Source organism: Oratosquilla oratoria, chromosome 4 (assembly GCF_046742065.1).
Source record: "Oratosquilla oratoria isolate Oo_2021 chromosome 4, ASM4674206v1, whole genome shotgun sequence".
NCBI classification, from domain to species: Eukaryota; Metazoa; Arthropoda; class Malacostraca; order Stomatopoda; family Squillidae; genus Oratosquilla; species Oratosquilla oratoria.
In genome coordinates, this window is record NC_134780.1 from 77875352 (window position 1) to 77902851 (window position 27500).

The 27500-nt window shown below is 44.6% G+C and overlaps 2 protein-coding genes across 14 annotated transcripts in view; one reads left to right on the forward strand and one right to left on the reverse strand.

The window, feature by feature from the left end:
* The window catches only part of fry (microtubule binding protein furry), a 478406-nt gene that overhangs the window by 297629 nt on the left and 153277 nt on the right, over positions 1 to 27500 (reverse strand). The gene's annotated exons all lie outside the window — the stretch shown is intronic.
* Positions 1 to 27500, forward strand: part of CNMaR (G-protein coupled receptor) — an 82266-nt gene that overhangs the window by 25720 nt on the left and 29046 nt on the right. The window contains exon 2 of the mRNA XM_076184440.1: positions 19211 to 19517. Within this exon, the coding sequence (XP_076040555.1) occupies positions 19211 to 19517 (307 nt within the window). The remainder of the gene's footprint in view (positions 1 to 19210; positions 19518 to 27500) is intronic.

Below are 27500 nucleotides of genomic sequence, written 5' to 3' on the forward strand. Positions count from 1 at the left end.
AAAAGAAGGAAAGTGATGGAGTTAACGATAATCAGAGGAATGAAGGAAGCAGGACTACAAGGAGGAGGAGGAGGAGGAGGAGAAGGGGAAGAGGAGGAGGAGGAGGAGGAAGAGCAGGAGAAGGTGGCTGAAAAGATGGAGGATAATGAGGATCTGGAGGCTGAGAAAAATGAAAAGGTGGAGGTGGAGGGGGAGAAGGCAGATGAAGAGGAGGAGAAGGAGAAGGAGGAGAAGGAGGAGAAGGAGGAGCAAGAGAAAGGAGAGGGTGAGGAAGAAGGGTATGAGGAGAAAGAAGACGAAGAGCAGGAGGAAAAGGACGAAGAAGAGAAGTGAGAGGAAGAGGAGGAAAGGTATGAGGAGAAGAAAGAGAAAGAAGAAGAGTAGCAGAAAGAAGTGGAAGAGTAGGATGAGAAAGAGTAGAAAGGGGAAGAGGAGGAGGAGGAGGAGGAATAGTAGGAGAGGGAGGAGGAGGAGGAGGAGGAGGAGGAGGAAGAGGTAGGAGGAGAAGGAGGAAGAGTAGGAGAGGGAGGAGGAGGAGGAGGAGGAGGAAGAGTATGAGAGAGAGGAGGAAGAGGAAGAGGAAGAGGAGAGGGAGGAGGAGGAGGAGGAAGAGTAGAAGAGGGAGGAGGAAGAGTATGAGAGAGAGGAGGAAGAGGAAGAGGAAGAGGAGAGGGAGGAGGAGGAAGAGGAGGAACAGTAGGAGAGGTAGAGGAGGAGAAGAAAAAGAAGGAGAAGAAGGAGGAAGTGAAGAAAGAAGAGCATTGTTACTAATGTATGTAAAATATGAAATATGTGAACAGAGTAGAGAATCATTTCGTATTACAGTAGATAATAAAGACGAAAACTTATGAAGTCTGAGGATAAAGAAATGCTTAGATGGCGAAACGAAGACCAAATATTAAACAAAAGACAAGAGGAAATAAGAACGAAAGGACTTGGTACAAGAGCTGATGAGAAATGGGGGAAAAAGAGAAAATAAAAAGAAAAGATATTGTAAGAATGAAGGAATTAAGGAACGACGAAGGAGGAAAAAAAAAAAAAAAAAGTTTAAGACAACGACCGAAAAAAATGGCGCTGGTAAAGAACAACAAAGAAAGACAAAGAAAAAAAACGAAAAGAGGGATCTCAAAGACAAAAGAAAACTGTGGATTTCTAAACATGCTCTGCCTTCATGGCCTATTCAGACTTTAAGACCGAAGCATTGTTGTGCATACAATACATACATACATACATGTACACACACACATACACATAAACATACACACACACATATATATATACATGTGTGTGTGTGTGTGTGTGTGTGTGTGTGTGTGTGTGTGTGTGTTTGTGTGTGTGTGTGTATAAAATCCCATCTCGCCTCTTGTTCCCTTACAATTCTCGAAAGCTCCATGCATCCATTGTTTGTTCAAGGATACACTGAGATATATGTACGTTTATACAACTACAGAATAAATGTTTATCCATGAACGTACACGTGCGCGCGCACGCACACATACACACACACACACATATATATATATATATATATATATATATATATATATATATATATATATGTATTTTTTTTTTAGTCTGGGCACATTATCTCCTAAGATATTCCTTCTGCTCTGATTCCCACTCTACATCTTGTCACCCTTGACTCTCACCCACCAATTCTTACGATTCCAGTCTTCAACTTCGCGATTCCAACTTCAAGTAGTCACAACTACGAAAAAAAAAGAAAAAAAAATTGACACACGCTACAGTGCTCACAAAGTCAACATGATTTTAGGCCGAGTATATATTTTACTATGTAGTATTTAGCTTACAGATAAGCAGTTTTCTTGAAAAAAGGAAAAAAAAATACATATGCCAGACAAAGCATATTAATCTACATATATATATATATATATATATATATATATATAATATATATATATATATATATATATATATATTTATATACATATACATATACATATATGCCTATACCAATGGGTATATTCCCTTTACAAGGGAGGTAGTCAAAACACAAAGGCATAAAATCCACTCCCACCCATTCCATCCCCACATACTCCACTCCACCTCACTCCCCTCCTTCCCTCTTATCTTGGTTCCTCCTGGATAACGGGTCATCCCTGCATCTCGCCCACTGCCCTGGGTCAGAAGCAGTGCAGCAAGACACAGCACATCTACAGCAAGGCCGCTTCATTTAATCGGAGAACCCCTCTCTGTCCCTTCACGCAGAAAAAGAGAAGACGTGGAGAAATCCCTTCGGGCTGCGTCAAAATATCATTCACACATACTCCCTCCCCCCCTACTCCCTTCCATGCATCTATACACAACCATTCTCCATTTACCCTATCTTCAGTCTTCTCCCTTCCTTACTCAACAGACATTCCCCTCTAACATCATGAAAAACTCGGGGTAGGTCAAACTCTTGCTCGTAACAGTACATAACGAATATATCGCTTCTCTCCCTTCTTTCTTCCCGAAATGGTGTACTTCCTACCTCCAATCTTTCTGTACAGAAATTCCTACAAACTTGGAACAAACCCATACATATTACATTTTTACCTCACCTTTTCTGTAGTAGGTCCAGGAACATAGATAAAAATCACCTGGCGGCAGCTGAAACAGAGAAGGAAACATACCACAAGGGAAATTCGGGATCAAAAACATGACAGTTGCCAGCACCGATTCTTAGCTTACGACCCTTGTCATTTCTCTCCTTTCCTCTGACCACTGCTGTCTGTGTCCGCACATGCATATGATTCTGAACGTGTGTGTGTGTGTGTGTGTGTGTGTGTGTGTGTGTGTGTGTGTGTGTGTGTGTGTGTTTGTGAGTGTGTGATTCACCATGGTCTTGGACCATGTGTTGGACTCGTGATCGACAGTTATTAACCTCCCGGATGCGAGCTCAGAGCTCGTATGACCGGTCAATGGGTAATACTGTGACCTTACACGCATACACCCCCCCAACTCCCCACCCGCGAGAGTTGGAGTAACAACCCGTACCGCAGCGATACTGAAATTATTTCAGCCTTGGGCAGGATTCGAACCCGGACCACCGTAGTGGCAGGCGAGAACTCTGAGCACCGCGCCACGAGGTTGTGTGTGTGTGTGTGTGTGTGTGTGTGTGTGTGTGTGTGTGTGTGTGTGTGTGTGTGTGTGTGTGTGTGTGTGTGTGTGCGCGCGTGTTGAGCAGTGCCAATGTAGGCCGCAGCAGAGGGCAGGGCCATCGACTTGTCAAGTGGCCGCAAAGCGTCCACAATACACAGACTCGACGTTATCCGCGTGGTCACTTTAATCCGTTCAAAGCAGTTTCTCTTTCTCGGCCATCAGCTCCTCCACAGGTGACCTACTATCATCCATCCATACATACATACATGAATGAACACATGTACATATACATCATAGGTGTGTGTGTGTGTGTGTGTGTGTGTGTGTGTGTGTGTGTGTGTGTGTGTGTGTGTGTGTGTGTGTGTGTGTGTGTGTGTGTGTGTGTGTGTGTGTGTGTGTGTGCGTGCGTGCGCTCGCGCGGATCCCTGCCAATGACATCTTCTCCAAGTCCGCTTAATGAATATAAATAGTCTTTTACCTCCGTCCCGCTAAGGCGTTCCTGAGACATCCAATTCCCTCCTTTCATCATTCCGAACACGAACACGAACACACGAACACACACACACACACACACACACACACACACACACACACACACACAATGAAATACAGCAGTGCCCTTCATTTTCCCACACTGACCTTGCTCGTCGACGGCCACGGCCGCTAGACCGTTCCAGCTCTCCTGACCCAATTGCGACAAGAGAGATTTCCTTACCTGCAAGGAGGGAAACAAAAGAAAGTTGTAATACACTCATTTACATTCTTGGGCATAAGCCAAAAAACAACAGACAAACAAATAAGCAAATAAATACATAAATACATGAATAAATAAGTACGAGAGAGAGAGAGAGAGAGAGAGAGGAGAGAGAGAGAGAGAGAGAGAGAGAGAATGAGAGGAGAGAAAGAGAGAGGAAGAAGAAAAGAGAGAGAAGAGAGGAGAGAGAAACAGGGAGAAAAAGAGGGAGGGAGAGGGAGAAAGAGAGGGAGGGAGAGAGAGAGAGAAAGAGGAGAGAAAGAGAGGAGAGGAGAGAAAGAGAGAGAGAGAGAGAGAGAGAGAGAGAGAGAGAGAGAGAGAGAGAGAGAGAGAGAGAGAGAGAGAGAGAGAGAGAGAGAGAGAGAGAGAGAGAATATCACTAGAAATGGTTTCCACGACCCTTCGCTATGCGCAGCGCACCGTTTTGTTCAAGCACCTGTCACCCTCCTCCCCCTCCCCCCCACCCTCACTCCCTAATGGATACCATATCACAAGGGATCACTCACTCTAACACAGGCAACAGCACCTCATGGTGCTGCGTCATGCTACGGGATAAATGGCAGTTTATTACTTTTTTGGGGGAAACACAGTTTGGATAGGATGATTCCATACGTGTAAAATCACGTACGCGTATTCATGGGCTCGCTTTCTCCCCTACCTACAGGTACACACACACACGCACACATATACACAGACACACACACACACAGACACACACACAATTCGTGGCGCAGTGGTAGAGTTCCCGGACGCCACTACGGTGGTCCAGGTTCGAATCCCGTCCAGGTCTGAAATAATTTCAGTATCACTGCGCTGCGGGTGGTTACTCCAACTCTCGTGGGCGGGGAGTTGAGTGTGTGTGTGTGTGTGTGTGTGTAAGGTCACAGCACTACCCATAGATCGGTCATATATGAGGTCTTGAGCTCTCTTACGGGAGGGAAATAGCTGTCGATCACGAGTTCAACACGTGATCCAAGACCATGGTGAACCACACACATTCTCTCTCTCCCTTTCCACCACCCTCTCTCTCTCTCTCTCTCTCTCTCTCTCTCTCTCTTCCTACAAAGAACTTTAACGAGTGGAACTCAACACAAGCTTGGGTTAAACCCTAAACAAAGCAAAAATCCGTTTACTCGCTCAGCATCGACATTAACGTCCAATCCATTAAGTCAAGCACTGCCAGTGACATGCGAATCGGTAATTCCGTCCAATTAGGCACTATTACACAATTTCCATTTTTTTTTCTTTCCGGGAAAACAAATAAGGATGAAAACACGCACACACAGACAGACAGACAGACACACACACACACACGCATGTCTATTTGAAGAAGGGAAAGTTACAAGAGGTTGGAAAAAGACCAATGTGGTTCCAATTTATCAAGGAGGAAACAAGAGGAAATGTTTGAAAAAAAGAGAAAGAAACTGCCAGATAACCAATTTGGATTACGACCGTGGTGCCAAAAGTGAGAGAGGGCTTGGTAGATTGTACACAGCCCTTTATAAAAAAAAACTTTCGGGTGAAGTGTCTGACAAAATATTAATATGGATATTATACAGAGGAGGATTCATAGGGTGTTTCCTGAAATTAATACAGAAAGGGGTAGGTGGACTGTATACGCCCTTTAGGAAAAAAGCTTCCGGGTGAGGTATATGACAAAAATATTAATATGGAAACTATATAGAGGAGGATTTATAGGGTGTTCCCTGAAATGGATAAAGATTTTCTAAAGAACATTTCCGTGAGGATGGTTATACTAAATGAGTTGGAATCTGTTGACATAATGTATAGATTTTTATTCTACAGCAATCTCTGCTAATGATGCCAAGATTATGAAGAGAGTAAAGGATGAGGAGGAATGCAAACTGTTACAAGAAGATCTGGATAGGTTATAGGAGCGGAAGCAGATATAGAAAAACAATAAAAATCCTGTTTTTCTGGGACACCTCGTGCAGGTATCCATGACACACACACATACTATATATATATATATATATATATATATATACATACATATAAGGTTACATAAAGTTGTGTGCCACCGTTAAGGCCGAGTAAAATCCATTCAACGAAATTCCGTATTCCCTCGAACACCGTCCAATTAATCAGTCACAGCGAGCCTCCCTTGGGGCCCTCGTCAGGAAGTCAGGTCTGATGACGTCATTACAGATACGAATACAATAGGATGAGCCAACTGCCTCCACAAAGAACTTCTCGCCGACGCCCTACGCAGTTCGCAGACGCGTTCTGTAAGCCCGAAGACCTCGTAGGCTTTCGAAGACAAGATGCGTCCTATACACCCCCGAAGACTGTGTCCTTGAAGACGCGTTCTCTAAGCCCGAAGACCTCGAATACCTCGAAGACCTCGTCCTCAATGACGCGTCGGATTTCGAGGACAAAGACTCCTATGCACCCCCGAAGACTGGGTCCTTGAAAACGCGTCCTATAAGCCCGAAGATCTATTTCTCGGAGACACCTGCGTCCCTTAAGAGAGAATCGAAGCCGCGGCGTTGTTGTGACCGTTTTCGGGTTTCGTCGAAGATAACCGGGTCTCGTGTTCCTCCCGGAGGTCGTCTCATTGTCTTGGTGGTGCGGATGAACCGTTCTTCTCTCGAAGTCATGGCGATGTCAAGGGGTTTCGACTTTAGTTTTATGTGCTTATATCCTTTATACATGCTGTATGTATGTATATATATACATATATATATATATATATATATATATATATATATATATATATATATCATATATATATATATATATATCATATATATTGCAAAAATGATCATAAAAACGCGTGAATAAATTATCATGCAGAAACCACAGGGAAATAAAGTTCGGAATACTAAACGTTTTCGTCTATTACATCACTCTGAGGATATAATAGACGAAAACCTTTAGTATTCCAAACTTTATTTTCCTATGGTTTCTACATGATATATATATATATATATATATATACATATTTGAACACACACACACACACACACACACACACACACACACACATATATGGTTAGCGTCCTAGCCTCTAAGGGTAAAGGTTCGAGTTCGCGCCCCATTCATGGCATGAAAATTCACTATGGAAGCGGTTTATGCAAGTTCACAGCATTACTACATACATGCACTGAACTCTCATCCGCGATATGACAACTGTCGACCACGAGCTGAGGACGTGATCCAAAGTCAAGGTGAATCACACACAAAGGGATTCTGTGGATTCTGCCTGAAGTTTAGGAAGCTGATGATTTGATCCGAAACATACCGGAATTTAATCACCCAATCATGGTGCCCAATCACGCACGCTCACATGCAATCACAATGCAATCCGTCTCACGTCAGTATTTGTTATACAATGACACCATGACCTCCAACGTGTGTCACGACTTTCGTAGAGAGGTCATCTTGGGTCACGTGTCAACTCCTTAATGACACCCCGAAAGATTTGCCCCACATCACAGATTTTGTACCTATATAAAAAAGTTTACACATAGTAAAAGAGAGGTACACATCGCGGGTTCGAGTCCCGCAATACCTGTACCAACAGTCCCCAAAGCACATCCTGACGGTTTTTGGGCTGCAGCTAATCAGCGACTCCTGGCGTAGTCTCCTCACTTCTTTTGTTTCACCCTTACGCACTACCTCAATGGCAGCTGTTGGCAGGCGATTTCAGTCAGCAGATAGGAAACTCTTTACGTCACCTCCTCCACCCCCCTTACCTCAACAGCAAAGGTCTGGATCAGAAGACCCTCCTCCTCCTCCTCGTCCTCCTCCTCCCCAAGCAATAACCTCTCAAATCGCAAACTTCCCCCTCCAACTCCTCTTTCGAATATTCCGTAACTTCCCAACACATGATCATTTCCCTCTCTTCTCCTCTCTTCCCCCCCTCCCCCCATTCCCCCTCCTCCTCCCCCGCCACCCCCTCCATCACCCATACGGTGGGTGGGAGGGGGAGGGGGGAGACTTGGATGAGAGGCGTGGCTTCCCAGCTACTATGCATATAGATAACGACGAGGGGCAAAACGCTGTACATAAAGTCCCACAATATTTGCATACAGTTTCACAGGCACATGGCCCCCCCCCCACCTCACAAGCTCACGAGGTCTCTATAACAAGGCGATATAGTTTCACGTTCGTCCTGCCAGCCGGTTCTATTCAGCAGAAAGGGTTTTCTACATACCCCCCCCCCAAAAAAAAAAAAAAAAAAAGGCTTCACCTCTATATTTTCCCACGGCGCTGACTCCAGGCGGCTAACACGTCACTTTCAGGATTTCCTTTCAAGACTTTCTAACGCTCCCTCGTCCTTTCTTAAACCGTTAACGAGAGAAGTACACACACACACACACGCACACACACACACACGACTCGGTGGCGCGGTTAGTAGTCTCCGACTGTCACTACGGCGGTCCGGGTTCGAATCCTGCCCATGGGCTGAAAAATGTCAGTATCGCTGCGCTTCGAGTCGTTACTCCAACTCTAGTGGGCGGGGAGTTGGGTGTGTGTGTGCGTATAAGGTCACAGCTTTATCCATAGATCGGTCATACGAGCTCTGAACTCTCTTCCAGGAGGGAAATAGCTGTCGATTACAAGTCCAACACGTGATCCAAAGACGATGCTGTAAAAATACACACAAACATACAGCGAACTCTTTCATCCATCCTAACTAATGAGCTTTTCACAAAAAGTCCAAAGTTTGGCTAAAATCTGGCTAACAAACTCACAGCAGACTGAAATACAGTATCATTTACTTTTTTGCTGTAAATTCTATCTAAAGAGGATACCGTTACGTTCGTCTTTTATTTCTTCAGCCTCTCCTTCTCCTTCGTCTTCTTCTTCTTCTACTTTGTCTTCTTGTTCTTCTTTGTATTTGTCTTTTTCTTCTTCGTTTTTGTCTTTTTCTTCTTCGGTTTTGTCTTTTTCTTCGTCGGTTTTGTCTTTTTTTTCGTTTTCATCTTTTTCTTTTTCTTCGTTTTCATCTTTTTTGTTGTTGTCATCTTTTCGTTTTCATCTTTTTTGTCTTTTTCTTCTTTGTTTTCATCTTTTTCTTCTTCGTTTTCATCTTTTCATTTTCATTTTCATTATCTTTTCATTTTCTTTTCATCATCTTTTTATAATCTTTTCATCATCTTTTCATATTCTTTTCGTCTTCTTTTCATCTTCTTATTTTCATCTTATTTTCATCTTCTTCATCTTCGTTTACGTCTTTTTCTTCTTCTTTTTCTTCGTTTTCGTCTTCTTGTTCATTCGATGGAGAGAGAAAGAGAGAGAGAGAGAGAGAGAGAGAGAGAGAGAGAGAGAGAGAGAGAGAGAGAGAGAGAGAGAGAGAGAGAGAGAGAGAGAGAGAGAGAGAGAGAGAGAGAGAGAGAGAGAGTGTGTGTGTGTGTGTCCAAAGGTCAAGTGGCCGTCCCTTCCTTCCTCCTCATTTGAACTCTTCGATCAAAATGTCACCTCTCGCTTCAGCAAAAATCACATCAACTATCTTCATTTACTGAAGAAGAAAAAAAAAATCAACACAGTGCCACACTTTTCTGGCGAAACCTAGGCGATTTTGTTCAGTTGTAAAGAAGAAAAACTCGGTCAAGCAACACTGGGAAACAGCCACAAAAATTACTTTATACCTTTCCATCACCCTCCTCCTCCTCTTCCTCTTCCTTCTCCTCCTCCTCCTCTTTAATCCCCTCGCTCCCCCCGTCCTTCATCATTTCCTCCTCTCTTTTTCCATACATTCGTCACTACAGTTTCAGTTCCTCTCCCCTCTCCTCTCAATCTATTCAATCCTCTACCTTTCCCCTAACTCTTCTTTCTTAACTGGATTCACTCGTCTCCCCCATCCATGTCTCGTTAACTGAGTTGGGTTTATACCCATTCAATAACGAGGTTCTCTAACTAGGGTGAATTAAATCGTTTGCAGTCAGGCTGGATAAAACCCGTTTCTACTGCGTCCTTGCACCTACACTACCACCACTTCCACTTTTATCTTCACCACCAACTCTACTATCACCACAATCACCACCAAAACCACCTCCAACTCTGCCGCTACCACTACCACCACATTTACCACCTGGACCACCACTAAAAAAAAAAAAAATAAATAAATAAAAAAAATTAAAAAAAAAATAAAAAAAAATTGCGCGATGGCAACACTTCACCCGAACTCAAAATTTCCCGAAGAACTACTACATAAGCTGAGAGCTCACCAAGTCTCCCAATCTGCTTAATTACTCAGCAACAGAGACGTAAGACAGTGCGATAAGGTCGGTGGGTGTGTGGGTATGGGGGGGGGGGATTGGAGGGAGGAAGGGGGGGGTGATGGGTGTTCATGACCCAACTATAGAAGACTCTAGTAACGCGTTCAGTAAGGCCACGTTTCCTTGAGGAGTCGGGGAGATGTCTTGTCTGAAGCTGAAGCTGCTGCTTTTGCTTCCTTCTTCCTTCTTTCTTCTTTCTTCTTTCTTCTTTCTTCTTTCTTCTTCTTCTTCTTCTTCTTCTTCTTCTTCTTCGTCTTCTTCTTCTTCTTCACCTTCAACGCGACGCCGCTTGTCGCCTCGTCGGGTGAGGGAATCTGCCCGACGCCAGGCAGAATAAAGTCTTCAAGGGGCGTTTCCTTGTCGAAAGGGTTATGACAGCGAGGGAAAGGGAAGAGAAAGGTAGGGAAAAATGTGATTAGAAGTGAAATGGAAAATGGAAAGCGAGAAAATGAGAAAGAGGAGGAGAGAGAGAGAGAGATGGAGAGAGGGATAGGGGGGAAGATAGAAAAAGAGAGCGAGAAAGATAGTGGTTAAGTGACGATGGAAAAAAAGATAGACAAATGTAATGGAAAAGGGAGGAATGGGAAGACACCACGAGAAAATGGAGGAGAAGGAGGCGGACGAGGGGATGTTAAAAAAAAAAAAAAAAAAAAAAAAAAAAAAAGGGGGGGGGGTGATAGGGAGAGGGGTGAGAATGAAAAGGGGCAAGATTAGCCCCAAAGGGTGGGGTGGATCGAGGAGAGAGAGAGAGAGAGAGAGAGAGAGAGAGAGAGAGAGAGAGAGAGAGAGAGAGAGAGAGAGAGAGAGAGAGAGAGAGAGAGAGGGAGGGAGGGGGGAGGAAGAGACGGAGGGAGAGAAAAAGAAAGACTCGAAAGACGAGTACATGACGACGAAGATGTGTACAAGATAATTGAGCGGAAATGGCCAGAGGGAAACGGGAGAAGCAAAGGCGGAAAGATAAAACGTAGGAGGAGCAAGAGGAGGAGGAGGAGGAGGAGGAGGAGGAGGAGGAGGGGGAGGAGGAGGGAGTGGGCAGAGGGGTGGAGTGTCCTGGAAGGGTCTGAAGGGATTAGAAAGGAGATCCGTGAGGACAAGACCGGGAACACAAGACGGGGAAACACGGGGAGAGAGTACTCAACTACTCAGAGCAGAAAGTGGGTGATGAAGAGGGTAAAGGGGTATTAAAGGGGGACTGTTAAAGGGGTTGATGAAGTAGGGTAATGAAGGTGGGGTGATGATCAAAGGGTAATTAAGGGGAAGTGGTGACGGGGGTGACGGGGTGATCAAGACGGGGTGATGTGGGGTGATCAAGACGGTGTGATGTGGGGTGATGTAGGGTGATGATTGGGTGAGATCTGACGATGGGAGAGGTTGATGGGAGAGGTTGATGGAAGAGGTTGAGGAATGAGAGGTTGAGGAAGGGTGAGGCCATGGCAAAGTGGAGGTGATGAAGTGATGAAATGGGAATGATGAAGAAGTGATAAGGAGCTCGCCACTACGGACCAGCGTCACGCATCAATCTTTTATTGATGGAAATCACGTGACCTCACCCAATCCCTGCCACGTCACTCCTGCAAACTTCTCTCGTCCCTCCCCCTCTTTACGTCAGATCTTCCACACAATTCAGAATCCGATATCTACACACTTCAGTAACCCTTCCATCTCATCAACCATTCACAAAATTCCTTCTTCAACCATCAATCAGGCTTTCAACTCCAAGACTTCTTTGATACGAGAGCGACGGCTATCTGGATCTAACTTCATCAAAGTTGGGAATCTAGAGGCGAATTTCTTCAACAACCAATTCGTCAAACTTGGCAAACATTTCCCCCCAAACTTTCTAGAATTATGCCTTACTATCTAGAACAGCGTTTCCCAAACTTTTTTTTCCAGGCGACCCCTATTATGATCGTCATAATACGACCGCGACCCCCACTAATCTATTTGTGTTAATATACATGACTAGTTGTCGACTGTAAAAGGTAGGGGATAGGTATAATACATGTGTGTGTAAGCAAGGTAATGTTAGGTTATAAAAGACAAAGTTAATATCATCATGATTACTGTATCGAGTTCATATCATTTTGCAATAATAATAAATATACAAAATGTCATGGGGTTAGGAAACAGTAATCTAGGATCTATTAATATACATCGATCAAAGAAGCTAATCTAAGAAAAAGGTTTGTGTCTTGCTTCTGCGTTAACACGTACCTGTGTTACCCTTTTGATATTTCATTCTAACTAACGCTAACCCAGGTTTAACTAGACTCATTCTAGATACAACTGGGTTAAGGCTTTCTCGTTTAACTAGGCCCTTGCTGCCGAAAGCCAGAATAAAATATATAATTTTTTCTGCATCAAAAATGGTTATTTCAATGTTCTCATTATAGAGTGGGAAGGAGAGGGGGTTAACTTAACGTGACGGCACAATAAGCATTTCTCGCTAGCAATCCACTTGTTTTTGTTATTTCGTTTGTGTAGGAACAACTTCTGTTACGATCTTTTGTTATCAAATTTCCAAATGTCAAATGACTTTTGCGTCATGTAATGAGAAACCGTATCACGAACTGAGAGATGTTAAACCTAGAATGCGAATATTAGCCACTTATGAAATGTTCTTACAAAAATCTAGAATATAGTAACAGAGGTCGCCATCTTAAACACACGTAATACGTCTAATCGACCACTCACTAATGGGTCAAATATACTTATACACATAAACCCATTTGCAAACGTGAACCCATTTGGAAAACCAAACCCATTTGTAAATACGATCCTCACAAACCCATCTACAACCGCAAAAACCAATTCACAACCCAAAACCCACTCATAACTCCGAACTCACAAAATACAAGGTTCGGTCACAATCCCAAAACCTATTCATAACTCCGAACTCACAAAATACAACGTCCGCTCACAACCACAAAACCTATTCATAACACCAAACTCACAAAATACAACGTCCGCTCACAACCACAAAACCCATACACAACGCCCATAACCCATACACAACGCCCATAACCCATACACAACGCCCATACACCATACACAACCCCCATACCCCATACACAACGCCCATAACCCATACACAACGCCCATACCCCATACACAACCCCCATAACCCATACACAACCCCCATAACCTATTGGATAACCGCGTGGCAATGCCTTGTCAACCACATCCACCGTTCTCTCCGGGAAACAACCATCAACTACCAACAACCACCAAAGCATATTCCTCTCGTGTCTAAACTGCAATCCAGGATAGACACGTCATTCGGTCTAATCCCTCTGTACAGCCAACACGTTCCTTCCTTCCATCCCTCCCCTCACCTCCCCTCTTTCTCTCTCCTCCCCTCCCTCGCTCCCCTCACTCCCTCCCTCCAGGGAATTTATATTCGACTCTTGTAGTTATTCTTGCTGTCGGCTAAGGATTTTAATCGACTTAAAAACAAGTTTTGCCTCACATAATCTTACCCGCAAGATTACACACACACACACACACACACACACACACACATATATATATATATATATTTATATATATATTACACACACACAGACTAAAAGTCCTCTTCCGCCTTATCATAGCTCCTTTTGGATAAAGGGTCATCCCTGTTCGCCTCCCCGCCCACTCACCCCCAGACTTTTTTTTTTTTTTTTTTTTTTTTTTTTTTGTCCCTAAGTCTAGGGCTCCACCTCTCTCGTCATGCTACCTTTCTCAAACAGCTGGTTTCAAGATTCCATCTGCAGATGGCACTCCTCATCGAACAGAACTCGTCAATAATCGCAAACATTTCTATGTACACATGCAAGCGTACGCATGTGTACACGTGCGTGTACACACATGTATGTAATATACTAATGCATTTTCTATTCCAGGCAAGCCTAGGTTTACATTAGCTCGTTACTCAAATATGGCATCAACATAAATTAGCATAGGCACATAAATATAAGTGACAAATACTCAAATACATTACACACACACACACACACACACACACACACACACACACACACACATATATATATATATATATATATATATATTATATATATATATATATATATATATATATATATATATATATATATATATGTGTGTACATATATACATAGCAATCGGTTACGTCACTATCACTTGTGTGATATCGGAGGTTCGTGTCCTTGGCTGTACCACGTTTCAATATCTGCATGTATGCCTCTTCGAGATTCTCGATGTTGATGGCTTAGAATTAAAGTAAATTGTGGTGGATATATATATACATATACATATATATATATATATATATATATATACACATATATATACATATACATATACATATATATATATATATATATATATGTATGTATTCAAATTAGGCCGTCACGAAGCTTCGTTCCGGGTCCTCCCAGATGACGAGCCCAGTCCCGCCACCAAAGCATCTAAAAGAACCGTAACCAAATATAAACTAATATCCTGGATTGGGAGCGACTGCCATTATTTGAAAGATTTCACTACAGTAAGTGATTTGATCCATAAGTGCCGTTTAGATCAAGGCACTGTCTGGCACTGTCTGGCACTGAGGCCCCAGGTACTACGAGATCTCCATAATCTGGATAACTAGCGCTTCTCTCTTCAGAGATTAGGTGAAGGAGAGATTTAACAAGGGCATGCTGCGTGACTCGGGTTCATAGGGGTGGCAGTATAATTCCCTGGATTTTTGACAACCAGGCTTATCGGCGCCTAGTGTCAAATAAATAAAAATAAAATAATAATAATAACAATAATGATAATAATAATAATAATAATAATAAATGAAATATATAAAAAAATAAACAAATCAATGAAATAATAATACAAGTAAATAAAATAAAATCTGTTCAGATCTTCCAGAACTCTTCGTGATGATTGTATACGAAATATTGATTGAATAAATAAATGAATAATATATAAAAATCACCAAGACATATATATTATACAAAGGACAGCGACCGCTGGCTCAGTAGCATAAGCAACGTCTGCATATGCTAACATTTCCACCATGAATCCAAGCTTGAGTGTGCATAATAATGCTACCCACCAATATCTAACGTGCCACACGTTTCGTTCACGTTTCAAAAATAATAGTCTCCGTACCATATTGTTTCGTTCAGTGTATAGGAATTCGGCCCTATGCTATTGTGTTCGTGAACTGCGTTTAATCAGCTAATTCTTCACATATTTCATTCTGGTTAGCATCGAGCGATCTCAATAGTCCTCTCTACCAACACAGCAACACCATCACTATTATCATCACAATCATATTTTACATCATAAGATGCATCATAATCAGCACCATCATCACTATCATCATCACATTTGCACCACCGTTAATCCTCAACACAAGATGCATCATTATCATCATCACCACGCTTGGACCACCACTATCCTCATCACAAGATGCATCACTATCACCACCACTGTCACCATCACCACCCTTGGACCACCACTATCCTCATCACAAGATGCATCACTATCACCACCACTGTCACCATCCCCACCCTTGGACCACCACTATCCTCATCACAAGATGCATCACTATCACCACCACTGTCACCATCATCACCTCAAACGGTGCCAACACCATCACTGACACCACTGGCACCACCAACCGTCCTAATGACCCAACTTCACCACTGCCATCATTCTGGCGACATGCCGACACCAAACGACAGGGAGACGGCAGCTGCAATGATACTGAATCCCGATGTGCAGCTTCGCAATCTCGTTACAATTAAAGTTGCAGCTTCTCTTAACCCCCCCCCCCACCACCACCATCACCACAACACCGCCATGGACTGCTATCCACCAGCGCTTCTATCCTTAGGGGCATGGAAGACGATCTAGGGACAAAAGAGGTTTAGAACGTTTTTGACCGCCACCTCATCCCAAGTCTGTTCTCTGGAGTTAGTGACTCTTTGACTACTCCTCCTCCTCCTCCTCCTCTTCCTCCTCTTCCATTATCACTGCCAAAATGGCAATCCGATGAAAACGACCTCCTCCTCTTCCTTCTCTTCCTCCTCCTCTTTCTCCAGTACCTCTCCTCCTCCTCCTCCTTCTCTTTCTCCATCCGAGACCATCATCACCTCGAGTTTCCAAGTTCACCGAAGCCCTCATCACCATCACCCTTAGTCGATCACCACCAAACCAACTATCACCACTAAGGCATCACCAGTTATCCTCATCACCACAAGCTTCGCCAGTATCACCATTACCACCATCGTCTACACTATCATCACTCACCCCAAGTATCACCACGACCTACTCATCTATCACCATCTCCACTATCACAATCACCGCTGCCACCAACACATCTCTATCACCACCACCACCACCAACAAAGCTCACCAGAACCGCTGAAGACACAAACCTTAAATCAAACTCCTTCAGATACTCCCCAGAAATCCAGCCCGGATATATCCATCACCGGATCGCACGCTAAACCTTCCCGCGCCCACATCCGGATTGGATCCGTCATGAGAGAACAACGGTTTTTAACGGTTTTAACGGTTTTTAACGGTTTTAATTTTTTTTTTTATTAACTGTTTTATTCAGGTCCTCATCCTACCTCAAGTGCGAGACCTTACTTTTAATTATTTATTCCTTTATTCACTTTTTGTTGTGCACTTTCTGGAACACAGAATTATTCATAGATGTTCGCTCATTTCCTAAGGCATTTTCGTTTCGAATACCGAAAATTCACGAATTTGAGATCACGAGCGGGTTAGAGCGTCGCTGCTTGCGGCAGAGGTCGAGGTGACGGTGGTTCGAACACTGCCACCAGCGAGTTGGACTAAGGACATGGTTCATTATATTCCACGCTACAAAGTCCTCTGTAAGGGCCACCGTCCCAGCCTCCTGATAGGGGGAATTCACGACATTAAACCGAATCGCATATATGCATACATAAATACATATATATATATATATATATATATATATATATATATATATAGATATATATATATATATTGGGGATAAAGGCCATTCAGAATACATGTTCTGTCGAAGTCGACAGGAGTTCCAGCATTATTCAGTTTGCAGTTTGCTTTTCCAATTTTTTCTAACGGTGTTCCGATCTTCGTAAGCGAGGGTACTAAGTTTCTAAAATCCATAATAACAGAACATATATATATATATATATATATATATATATATATATATATATATATATATATATATATATATATATATAGAGAGAGAGAGAGAGAGAGAGAGAGAGAGAGAGAGAGAGAGAGAGAGATAAGGGCACCTATTTCCATTATACGATAGGAACCAACGTTGACACAACGACCAAAACAGTTCCTCCTCATTCTTCTTGAATAAAATCGCCTGGCGGCATCCAAAAGCCCATTACACGAGGACGCACGCCGGCGTGAAATCCTCCTCACCGCCTGCTCGAGTCAGATTAGATTGCTACATTTCTGCAACTCACGCTCTCTTCCAAGTCTGACCAGTTCGACGCTGAAAGGCTTTATCCTATTACATTTGTCGTCTTCATACCATCTTACCACCTTCATACCATCTACATACCACCCGGATATCACTGCATATATCATCATTATGGTATGCAAACATGTACAAGGGGCTCAAAAAGAAAGAATTTTTTTTTTTCTTTTCCTATTTATCGTTTTTTTGTCTCTTAATGAGGATAAGCTCCTTTGCTAGAGCGTCTCGCTCGTTTATTAGTTCACTTTCGACTAGAAACACATTTGTTAGACAACTAAATAAACAATAATAAAAATAATGAAATAATGATAATGACAGTAATAATAATAATAATATAACAATAAGTAATAATAATAATAATAATAGTATTAATGATAATAAAAATAAATAGCCTGGCGCCTCCAAGGCCCAGCCGCACGCAAAGTGAAGTTGACCTTTTTCACCGCCTTCGTTCTGACTACCGCCAGGCGATTCTATTCCCCTGTGGAGGATAACCACTCAGAAGCAATTGGGTTAAGAATAAAAGCTGACGCGTATATATATATATATATATATATATATATATATATAACATACATACAGTATATACACATTATACGTATATATACACACATACAATATTATATACTATATATACATACATATATATATATATATATATATATATATATATATATATAATATATATAATGTTGTCCCACAATTAAGGCACAAGCAATTACACTTTGGATTGCAATATCTTTGTAATAACAATGGAATGTCCTCCGAAATAAAATGTTTGGTCCTGACAGCAGAATAGTCAATAACATTCCCTTTTTCATCTTTGATGATGATGATGATGATGATGATTATGATGGTTACGATGATGATGATAATGATGACGATGATGATGGTTATGGTGATGGTTATGGTGATGGTTATGGTGATGGTTATGGTGATGTTTATGGTGATGATGATGGTGATGATGATGGTGATGATGACGATGATGATGGATCGCATGTCTATTGTCCATATGTCTTCCCACTGTAATGATAACGATAGTGATGATAATAACGGTGATGGTGGTTATGGTGATGGTTATGGTGATGATGATGACGACGATGATGATGGATCACATGTCTTTTGTCCATATGCTTTCCCACTGTAATGATAACGATAGTGATGATAATGATGACGGTGGATAGATGATGACCTATTGATGGTGATAGTGTAGGCGTATTTACCTGTACACATATATACTCGTATATGTATGTATTAATGTATGCGCATGTATGTACGTGCGTATGCATTTATAATCTTATATGTATGTATGAAGGTATATAAGTTTGTACGTATGCATGAATGTATCTATATAAGTATGCGCACATGTAAGTGTGAACGCATGGATATATATATACAAGTATGCAAGTATGCACGTATATGTGAACGCATGTGCCTATGTACGTATGTAAACACGTGTTCAGCACGTGAGAGGAGGAGGAGGAGGAGGAGGAGGAGGAGGAGGAGGAGAAGGAGGAGGAGGAGGAGGAGAAGGAGGAGGAGGAGGAGGAGGAGGAGGAGGAGGAGGAGGAAGAGGAGGAGGAGGACCTATGAGTAACGACGTCGTGTTGTTTCCTCTCCCCGGCAGGATCTGCACTGCAAAGGCCGTTGCGAGCACAGCAGCATCGAGTACGTGGTCCAACAGGCCTTCGTTCTCCTCTTCAACACCAACTTCGCCATCAACTTCCTCCTCTACTGCGTCTCCGGCCAGAACTTCCGCAGGGCTGTGAAGTCGCTCTGTTGCCACTTCCGCCGCCGCCACCACCTCTACCACAGCCACCAGAGCCACAGCCAGCCCCACAGCCACAGCCTCCGGGATAATAGACAGACGAGCATCAACCAGGCCACCGAACAGACCCGAAGGTCGCCGCTCTCAAGGTCGATGAAGACGTCAGGTAGGGAGGGGGGACGTCGGGACTATCCGCTCCGCTCCGTCAGAAAGGGATACGCTTCGGAGCATGGGGCGGATTAGGGAGGTTAGCGTCACTATGTCACGTTCAGGTGGTGCTATGGGGAAGGGGGGAGGGGGAACATTTCCCCCCCCCTCCCACTCCCATGGAGAGGATAAGGAGACATCCCCCCCTTCGAACAGGAAGGAAAAGGGAGATAATTTCCCACTTTCCATGGGGAGGAAAAGGGGGATATTTTTACCTTTTGATGGGGAGGAAAAGGGGGAAATTTCCCCCTTCCCATGGAGAGGAAAAGGGGGACACTTTTCCCTTTTTTCATGGGGAGGAAAAAGGGGACATTTTCCCCTTTCCATGGGGAGGAAAAGGAAGAAATTTTCCCATTTTCATAGGGAGAAAAAAGGTGACATTTCCCCCTTTTCATAGGGAGAACAAAATGTGACATTTTCCACCTCCAAGGGGATTTTCAGTTCTCTGAAGAGGACAATTTCCCCCAAATTTTCTCGTTTTTCGCTCAAATATTATTAACATATTCATGAACACGATGCCCAGGAAACTGATAACACTAATGCATACGAAAATACACCGTTTAAGAACAGAGACACTTTTTACTACACCCCATGTAAACACGTACACACACATACACAACACGTGGCGCAGTTGTTAGAGTTCCCGGCTGCCACTACGAAGGTCCGGGTTCGAATCCCGCTCAGGGCTGAAATAATTTCAGCATCGCTGCGCTGCGGATTGTTACTCCAACTCTCGTGGGCGGGGAGTTGGATGTGTCTGTGTGTGCGTGTAAGGTCACAGCATTACCCATAGATCGGTCATATACGATCTTTGAGCTCTCTTCCGGGAGGGAAATAGCTGTCGATCACGAGTCCAACACGTGATCCAAAGACCCATGGTGGACCATGGTGAATCACACACACACACACACACACACACACACAAGGTTCCTTACGGAATCAAGGTTGCGACGGATATGGTAAGATTAATCTGTCGGAATCCACCACAACGTTCTGCTACTTGGTTGGCAACCCCCCCCCTCCCACTCCCTACCCTCCCTCCCAACCTTATATAAAAACTATTAAATGTGAACTGTGTTACTTGGTAAACTTCAGTGTACAGAAGAATGTCGTAATTACAATCTTGAAATGTCTTTAAGAAAACTATTATTTCCCCTGTCTGAATTACAGAGTTGTATGCTTACATATATAGTATACAGCCACACACACACACACCCAAATACACACACAAGCACAAAGACAACACGAGGTCATATATTGGTTAAATTTTGTTTCTCAAGAAGTTATACTACAAAGTTTTTTTGTAATATGGGAGAATGTGTACACACGCACGCAAACACATACACAAATTATATACACACATGCATATATATATATACATACATACATACACACAAATTATTCTGACTTTTGTATTTCACACATCTGTTGTAAACACGACCGGAGACAAAGAGCGGAGACTTATTAATCCCCCAAAAATCGTAGGAGTTTTTTTTTTTTTTTTTTTCAAAACATAATGAAGTGAGCTTCACCGTGTCACAGGAAAGCTGGAATCTAGAGAGTCCGATCTTAAAGAAAAGAAGAAAAAAAAAGTGTGTATGTTTTTTGTTTTTATGGGGATGGGGGGTTGTGGGTGGGTGGGGGGTTTGGTGTCTTGTATGGCGAGGCTGTGAATGTGGTGGACAAGGCAAAGGAATGACCAGAGTGACTTCATTTACCACAAAGAATTGATGAATTCGGTCCCATCCCTCCATCTATTTGGTTTTGCTTCTTTTGCCCTTGGTTTCTTTTTTTCACTCGCACATTATAAAAATAATCTCCAAGTTGCAGCATTACAAGGGAAATATCTCTGTATTAAATCAAATCCACGTGTTTCCCTCTTATTAGGATTTTTATTTAACAATGTTACACTTCCCTTCTTGTCCCATGGGAACTGTATTGTCTGAAACATTTGTTCGGTTCCGCATTTTTTATCATATATATATATATATATATATATATATATATATATATATATATATATATATATATACACACACACAAGAAATTTTAAGGTAAATGTGGATAAAAGGTGATGAAATGTACAAGGGTAAAGGATGGCAGTGAGTTGGAAGTCTAAAAGGAGAAAGGCTGAAAGTGAACAGTTTTATGTATTTGTTGTCACATGTGGCAGGTAAGGGAGGAGCGAAGGTGGAGGTAATTTGTAGACTGAGAGAAGCAAGTAAATTCCTTGGAGGATTAAAAATTGTCATGAGAAATGGCACCTGGGAATGGATGCAAAGAGGAGATTGTATAAGGGAGTGATTGTATGGGACCGAGACTTGAAATTTAAGAGAGGCCGAGAGGAAAAATTTAAATGTGGTTGAGATGAAATGTCTGAGAAGTATGGTAGGGGTTACTAGATTGGTTAGAGTGAGAAACAAGGTAAGGAGGAGAGCGGGAGAGGAAAAGGGGGTGATGAAAGATTATTGGGATGGTTTGGACACATGGAAAGAACGAATGATGAAAGATTATTAAAGGAAGTGTGGAAGGCGGAGGTGGAGGGAATGAACGTGAGAGGACGACCGAGGATGAGATGGATGGATGGGGTGAAGGGGGCGTTGAGAAAGAGGGGAATGTCCTTTAAGCAATGAAGGGAAAAGGCATGAGATAGAGATGAGTGGAGAGTGAATGCTGTTTAGATGACATTGTAATGGAAGGAAGGGAGGGGCGGGGGATGGGGTGTTGGGGGTGGTTGTGTGTGAAAGATAATTTGTCGCAGCACGAAGGTCTTTCTCCCCGTCTGTGTTTGTGTGTGTGTGTGTGTGTGTGTGTGTGTGTGTGTGTGTGTGTGTGTGTGTGTGTGTGTGTGTGTGTGTGTGTGTTTGTGTATACATAAACAGAAATAAACTGGAGGATCCATATTTGGTGATACTTGGGGATGTTGTTGTTATTGTGGTTAATGTTGTTGTTGCTTTGACTCATCGTCTGCACAGCAGTTGGCGTCGAGTAATTTATCTTCCCAAATGTGCAATGAGATTATAAGCAAATCAAGCAAAATACATCAATACAACAACAACACAAGTAACGTTGTAATAAGCATAATAATGCACACAAACACATAAACACATACGCATACATGTGCACGCACACACACACACACAATTCGTGGCGCAGTTTGTAGAGTTCCCGGCCGCCACTACGAAGGTCCGGGTTCGAATCCCGCTCAGGGCTGAAATAATTACAGTATCGCTGCGCTGCTGTGTGTGTGTGTGTGTGTGTGTGTGTGTGTGTGTGTGTGTGTGTGTGTGTGTGTGTGTGTGTGTGTGTGTGTGTGTGCGTGCGTGTAACGTCACAGCATTATCCATAGATCGGTCATATAGAAGCTCTCAACCCTCTTCCGGGAGGGAAATAGCTGTCGATCAAGAGTCCAACACGTGATCCAAGACCATGGTGAATCACACACACACATACACACACACACACACCTCAGTTACCGTCGGCGTGAGTAAACAACTGGAAAAAGAAAAAAGACCGAGTTGAACGAGGGCGGACCATTATGCATTACATTAATTCTCATTTTGCCTTACTTCTTTCTCGCTTTCTTTCTTCTCTTTCAAATTTTCGCCTCACTTTTTTCCTTCTTTTCTCTCTCCTTTTTCTCTCTGGTCATTATTATACTTCGTCAAAACGAAAAAAAAAAAAATGTATATTCAACGCGGAGGAGGAATATTGATGAAGTTATTGTTGAAAGAGAAAGAGAAAGAGAGAGAGAGACAGAGAGAGAGACAGAGAGAGAGAGAGAGAGAGAGAGAGAGAGAGAGAGAGAGAGAGAGAGAGAGAGAGAGAGAGAGAGAGAGAGAGAGAGAGAGAGAGAGAGAGAGAGAAAGTATGTTCCTGTCGAATCTGAGAAGGTGAAGGAAGAACTGTGAAGAGGGGAAAGCGAGGAGTGGGGGGGGGAATCGATGGGCAAACGAGGGGAAAAACGAGTGGGGAATGTGAAAGAGAAGAACGAAGAAAACAAGGGGAAAAGTGGGAGGCAAGCGTGTAGAAAACGGGAGGAGAGGATTCAAGAAGGGAATCAAAGGGGAAAACGAGGGGAAACGGGAAGGAAAGTGAGAGGGGGAAACGAGGGTGAAAGCGAAGGAGAAAGGAGAGGGGACGAGGGGAAATAAGGGGAAACTAGAAGGATAAAACGAGAGTGGGGGAAACGAGAGGTAAACGAAGGGGAGAGAGACGAGGGGAAAAGGGGCGACGGCGGCGCCAGCGTGTCTAGCCAGAGCGAAGTCAGTAGCGAAGTTTTCCATAAAGAAGAAAATACGATGCGAGGACTGCGGGGGATGGAGGTGGGGGGTGGGGGGTGGGGGGAGAGCGTCTGTAGGTGGAGGAGGGGGAAGTGGGGGGTGAGTAAATGGGGGCGTGGGGGATATTAAAAAGGATTTGAGACCTTCATTTCCTTGAGGAATTGCACTCTGGGGAAGTAAACGATGGTGGGAGAGGGAGAGGGGGAGGGGGAGGGGGAGGGAGGGTAGAAGTGGCAATCCAAATATTGGCCCCCCAAGTTCGCAGAGTACAGTGGTGACTAAGCTAATCTGATGCGAGAAAGGTTTGGTTCGGTTGAAGCTTGTTTGGTCAAGTCTATCGTGTGGCTACAGCCCAATTTCACAGACCCCTCTCTCTCTCTCTCTCTCTCTCTCTCTCTCTCTCTCTCTCTCTCTCTCTCACAAGTAGCGCGTGTTGAAATCAAGGCGGGTTGAGGGAGAAGGAGAGAATGTGGGAGAGGGAGGGAGATAGGGAAGGGGAGAAATGGGAGCGTGAAGAAGGGCAGAGGAGGAGGAGGAGGAGGAGGAGGAGGAGGAGGAGATGGTACGAGTGGAAGATGAGACGGTGGGAGGGGAGAGGAAAGGAAAGGGACGAGGGGAAGTGGGGAAAGGGGGGGGAAGAAAGGGAAGAGGAAAAGAGGGAAAAGGAGCGTGAGATGGAGGGGGACGGGGGAGGTGAGGTAGGGAAGGAAGAAACAAAAAGAGGAGGGTTTCCTTGGGCCGAATAAAAACGACCGGCGGCAGCTTGAACAGAGGCGTTAGGAGCCACTGACAAAACACCTATGGGTAATATTACAGACACGGGGGGGGTGTCCCCCCATCCCCCCGTTCCCCCCCACATCCAACCGCTTTGCCGGTAAGCTCCCCTTTTTCCCTGATCCCCATTTCCGATCGTTTATACATACTCCCCCCATCCCCCCCCATTTCCCCCCGTTTTTCAAAAAACCCTAAAGGGCCGTCCCTTCTTCTACCCTCTCTTCGTCACGTCCATCGAGGTTCCCTCCCACCCCCACCCGCTCTCCCTCTCCCTCCTTCCTTCCCTCCCTCCTTCTCCCTCTCCTTCCCTCCCTCCCTTCTTCTCCCTCTCCTTCCCTCCCTCTCTCTCCTTTCCTCCTTACCTCCTCTCTCTCCTTCCCCTTCCCTCCTTCGCTACCTCACCACCTATCATAACCCCTTACCTCCGCCTATACACAACCTATATCACACTCATGTATCCCTATAGATATTCTATCAATTCATTTATCTACCGTCTTTATTCATTGGAATAAATGGCTCCCTCTACGGGGGCTCGAACCCTGGACTACGCGATCACAAGTCCACGACGGAACCAATGAGCCACCGGCTCACCTCAGGTAAAAAACGTCGACACTTGACCAACTCTATCCCTTTCAGTTGGCTGAACTCCCCCTCCCACTCCCTCCCTCTCCCTCCTCTCAGCTGAATAAAATCGTTTGCCGGCAACCAGAGAAAAAACACTAAAGTTGTCCGCTCGGGCTTAAAAGGGTTGGTTTACTCTCTCTCTCTCTCTCTCTCTCTCTCTCACGGGTGTTTTCTCTCTCCCAATCTCTTCAATCATTTGAACCATATTGCCCACTCAATCCTCCTCATCCTCTTCCTCCTCACCTCTTCCTCCTCCTCCCTCCCACATCCTCTTCCTCCTCCCTCCCACCTTCTCTTCCTCCTCCCTCCTACCTACTCCTCTTCCTCCTCCTTCCCAACTCTTCCTTCTCCCTCCCACCTCTTCCTCCTCCCTACCACCTCCTCCTCCTGTTCCTCCCTCCCACCTCCTCCTCCCTCCCACCTCCTCCTCCTGTTCCTCCCTCCCACCTGCTCCTCCTCCCTCCCAACTCTTCCTCCTCCCTACCACCTCCTCCTCCTCCTCCTCCCTCCCACCTCCTCTTCCTCCTCCCTCCCACCTCCTCTTCCTCCTCCCTCCCACATTCTCTTCCTCCTCCCTCCCAACTCTTCCTCCTCCCTACCACCTCCTCCTTCTCCTCTTCCTTCCCACCTTCTTTTCCTCCTCCCTCCCACCTCTTCCTCCTCCTTACCACCTCCTCCTCCTCCTCCGTACCACCTCCTCCTCCCTCCTTCCCACTGCCTCTGGTCACGTGTCTTGTCCCAACGTGGGCGGCCCAAGAAACGGACACTACCGAAGACGGTGGAGTGGGCGTGTAAGTGGGAAGACAAACACCAACACAAACCTCCTACTACTCCCACTCCTCCTCCTCCTCCTCCTCCTCCTCCATTTTTACTTTTTCTGATCCCCATTTTCTTTACTCATGTCATTCGCTCATCCACAACATTTACATATCTCGAGAATAACAATAACACCCAAGCAACGAAAAATGCGAGTTGGGATACGAGGAGGAGGAGGAGGAGGAGGAGGAGGGGAGGAGGAGGGGAGGAGGAGGAGGGGAGAAGTAGGAGGAGGTTGAGGAGGAGGAGAAGGAGGAGGAGGAGGAGTAGGAGGAGGAGGAGCAGGAGGAAGAATAGGAGAAGGACAGGGAGGAATAAGATGAGGAGAAAGAGGATCAGGAGTAGGAGGAACTACGTTACTCCCTCGCACTTGAATCGTGGAGAGGTTGACAAGATCATATGGGGCAGAATGATAAGGGAGGAACTGTGGAAAGGGGCAAGGAAAGGGAGAGAGGGAGAGAGGGAGTGAGTGAGGGAGGGAGTGAGTGAGGGAGGGAGGGAGGGAGGGGAGGGGGAAAAAGAACTCAGGGAAAGGGGAGGGGAGGGAAAAAGTGGGAGGGGGAGAAATTGGGGGGAAAGGGAGGAAGTGGGAGGGGAAAGTGAGAGGGGAAATGGAGAAAGTGGGGGGTGAAGGGAGAAAGTGGGAAGGAAAAGGGAGAAAGTGGGAGGGGGAAGGGAGAAAGCAGGAGGGGAAGGGAGAAAGTGGGAAGGGAATGGGAGAAAGTGGGAGGGGGAAAGGGAGAAAGTGGGAGGGGAAGGGAGAAAGTGGGAGATGAAGGGAGAAAGTGGGAGGGGTAGGGAGAAAGTGGGAGGGGAAGGGAGAAAGTGGGAGGGGAAGGGAGAAAGTGGGAGGGGGAAAGGGAGAAAGTGGGAGGGGGAAGGGAGAAAGTGGGAGGGGGAAGGGAGAAAGTGGGAGGGGAAGGGAGAAAGTGGGAGGGGGAAGGGAGAAAGTGGGAGGGGGAAGGGAGAAAGTGGGAGGGGGGAAAATAGGGAATAGGGTGAGGAGGAGTGAGGACGGAGGAATAGGAGGTGAAGGGGAGGGAGAGTGAAAGAGTGAAAGAAGGGAGGGAGAGAGAGGAGAGAGAGAGAGAGAGAGAGAGAGAGAGAGAGAGAGAGAGAGAGAGAGAGAGAGAGAGAGAGAGAGAGAGAGAGAGAGAGACACCCCAGGAGAATCGTTCTTCCAGCAATATCTGATGACCACCACAACTGGACTCAAAGCTTTCAGTGATGACGCCGATGACAAGGGAGGCCAAATTTTCAAAACCAGTGACAACATTATTCCAGATAAGTGTTCCATATTAGGCTGTGAAAGTGTGTGTGTGTGCGTGTGTGTGTGTGTGTGTGTGTGTGTGTGTGTGTGTGTGTGTGTGTGTGTGTGTGTGTGTGTGTGTGTGTGTGAGTGTGTGTGTGTGTGTGTTTGTGTGTGTGTGTATTCACGTGTGCGC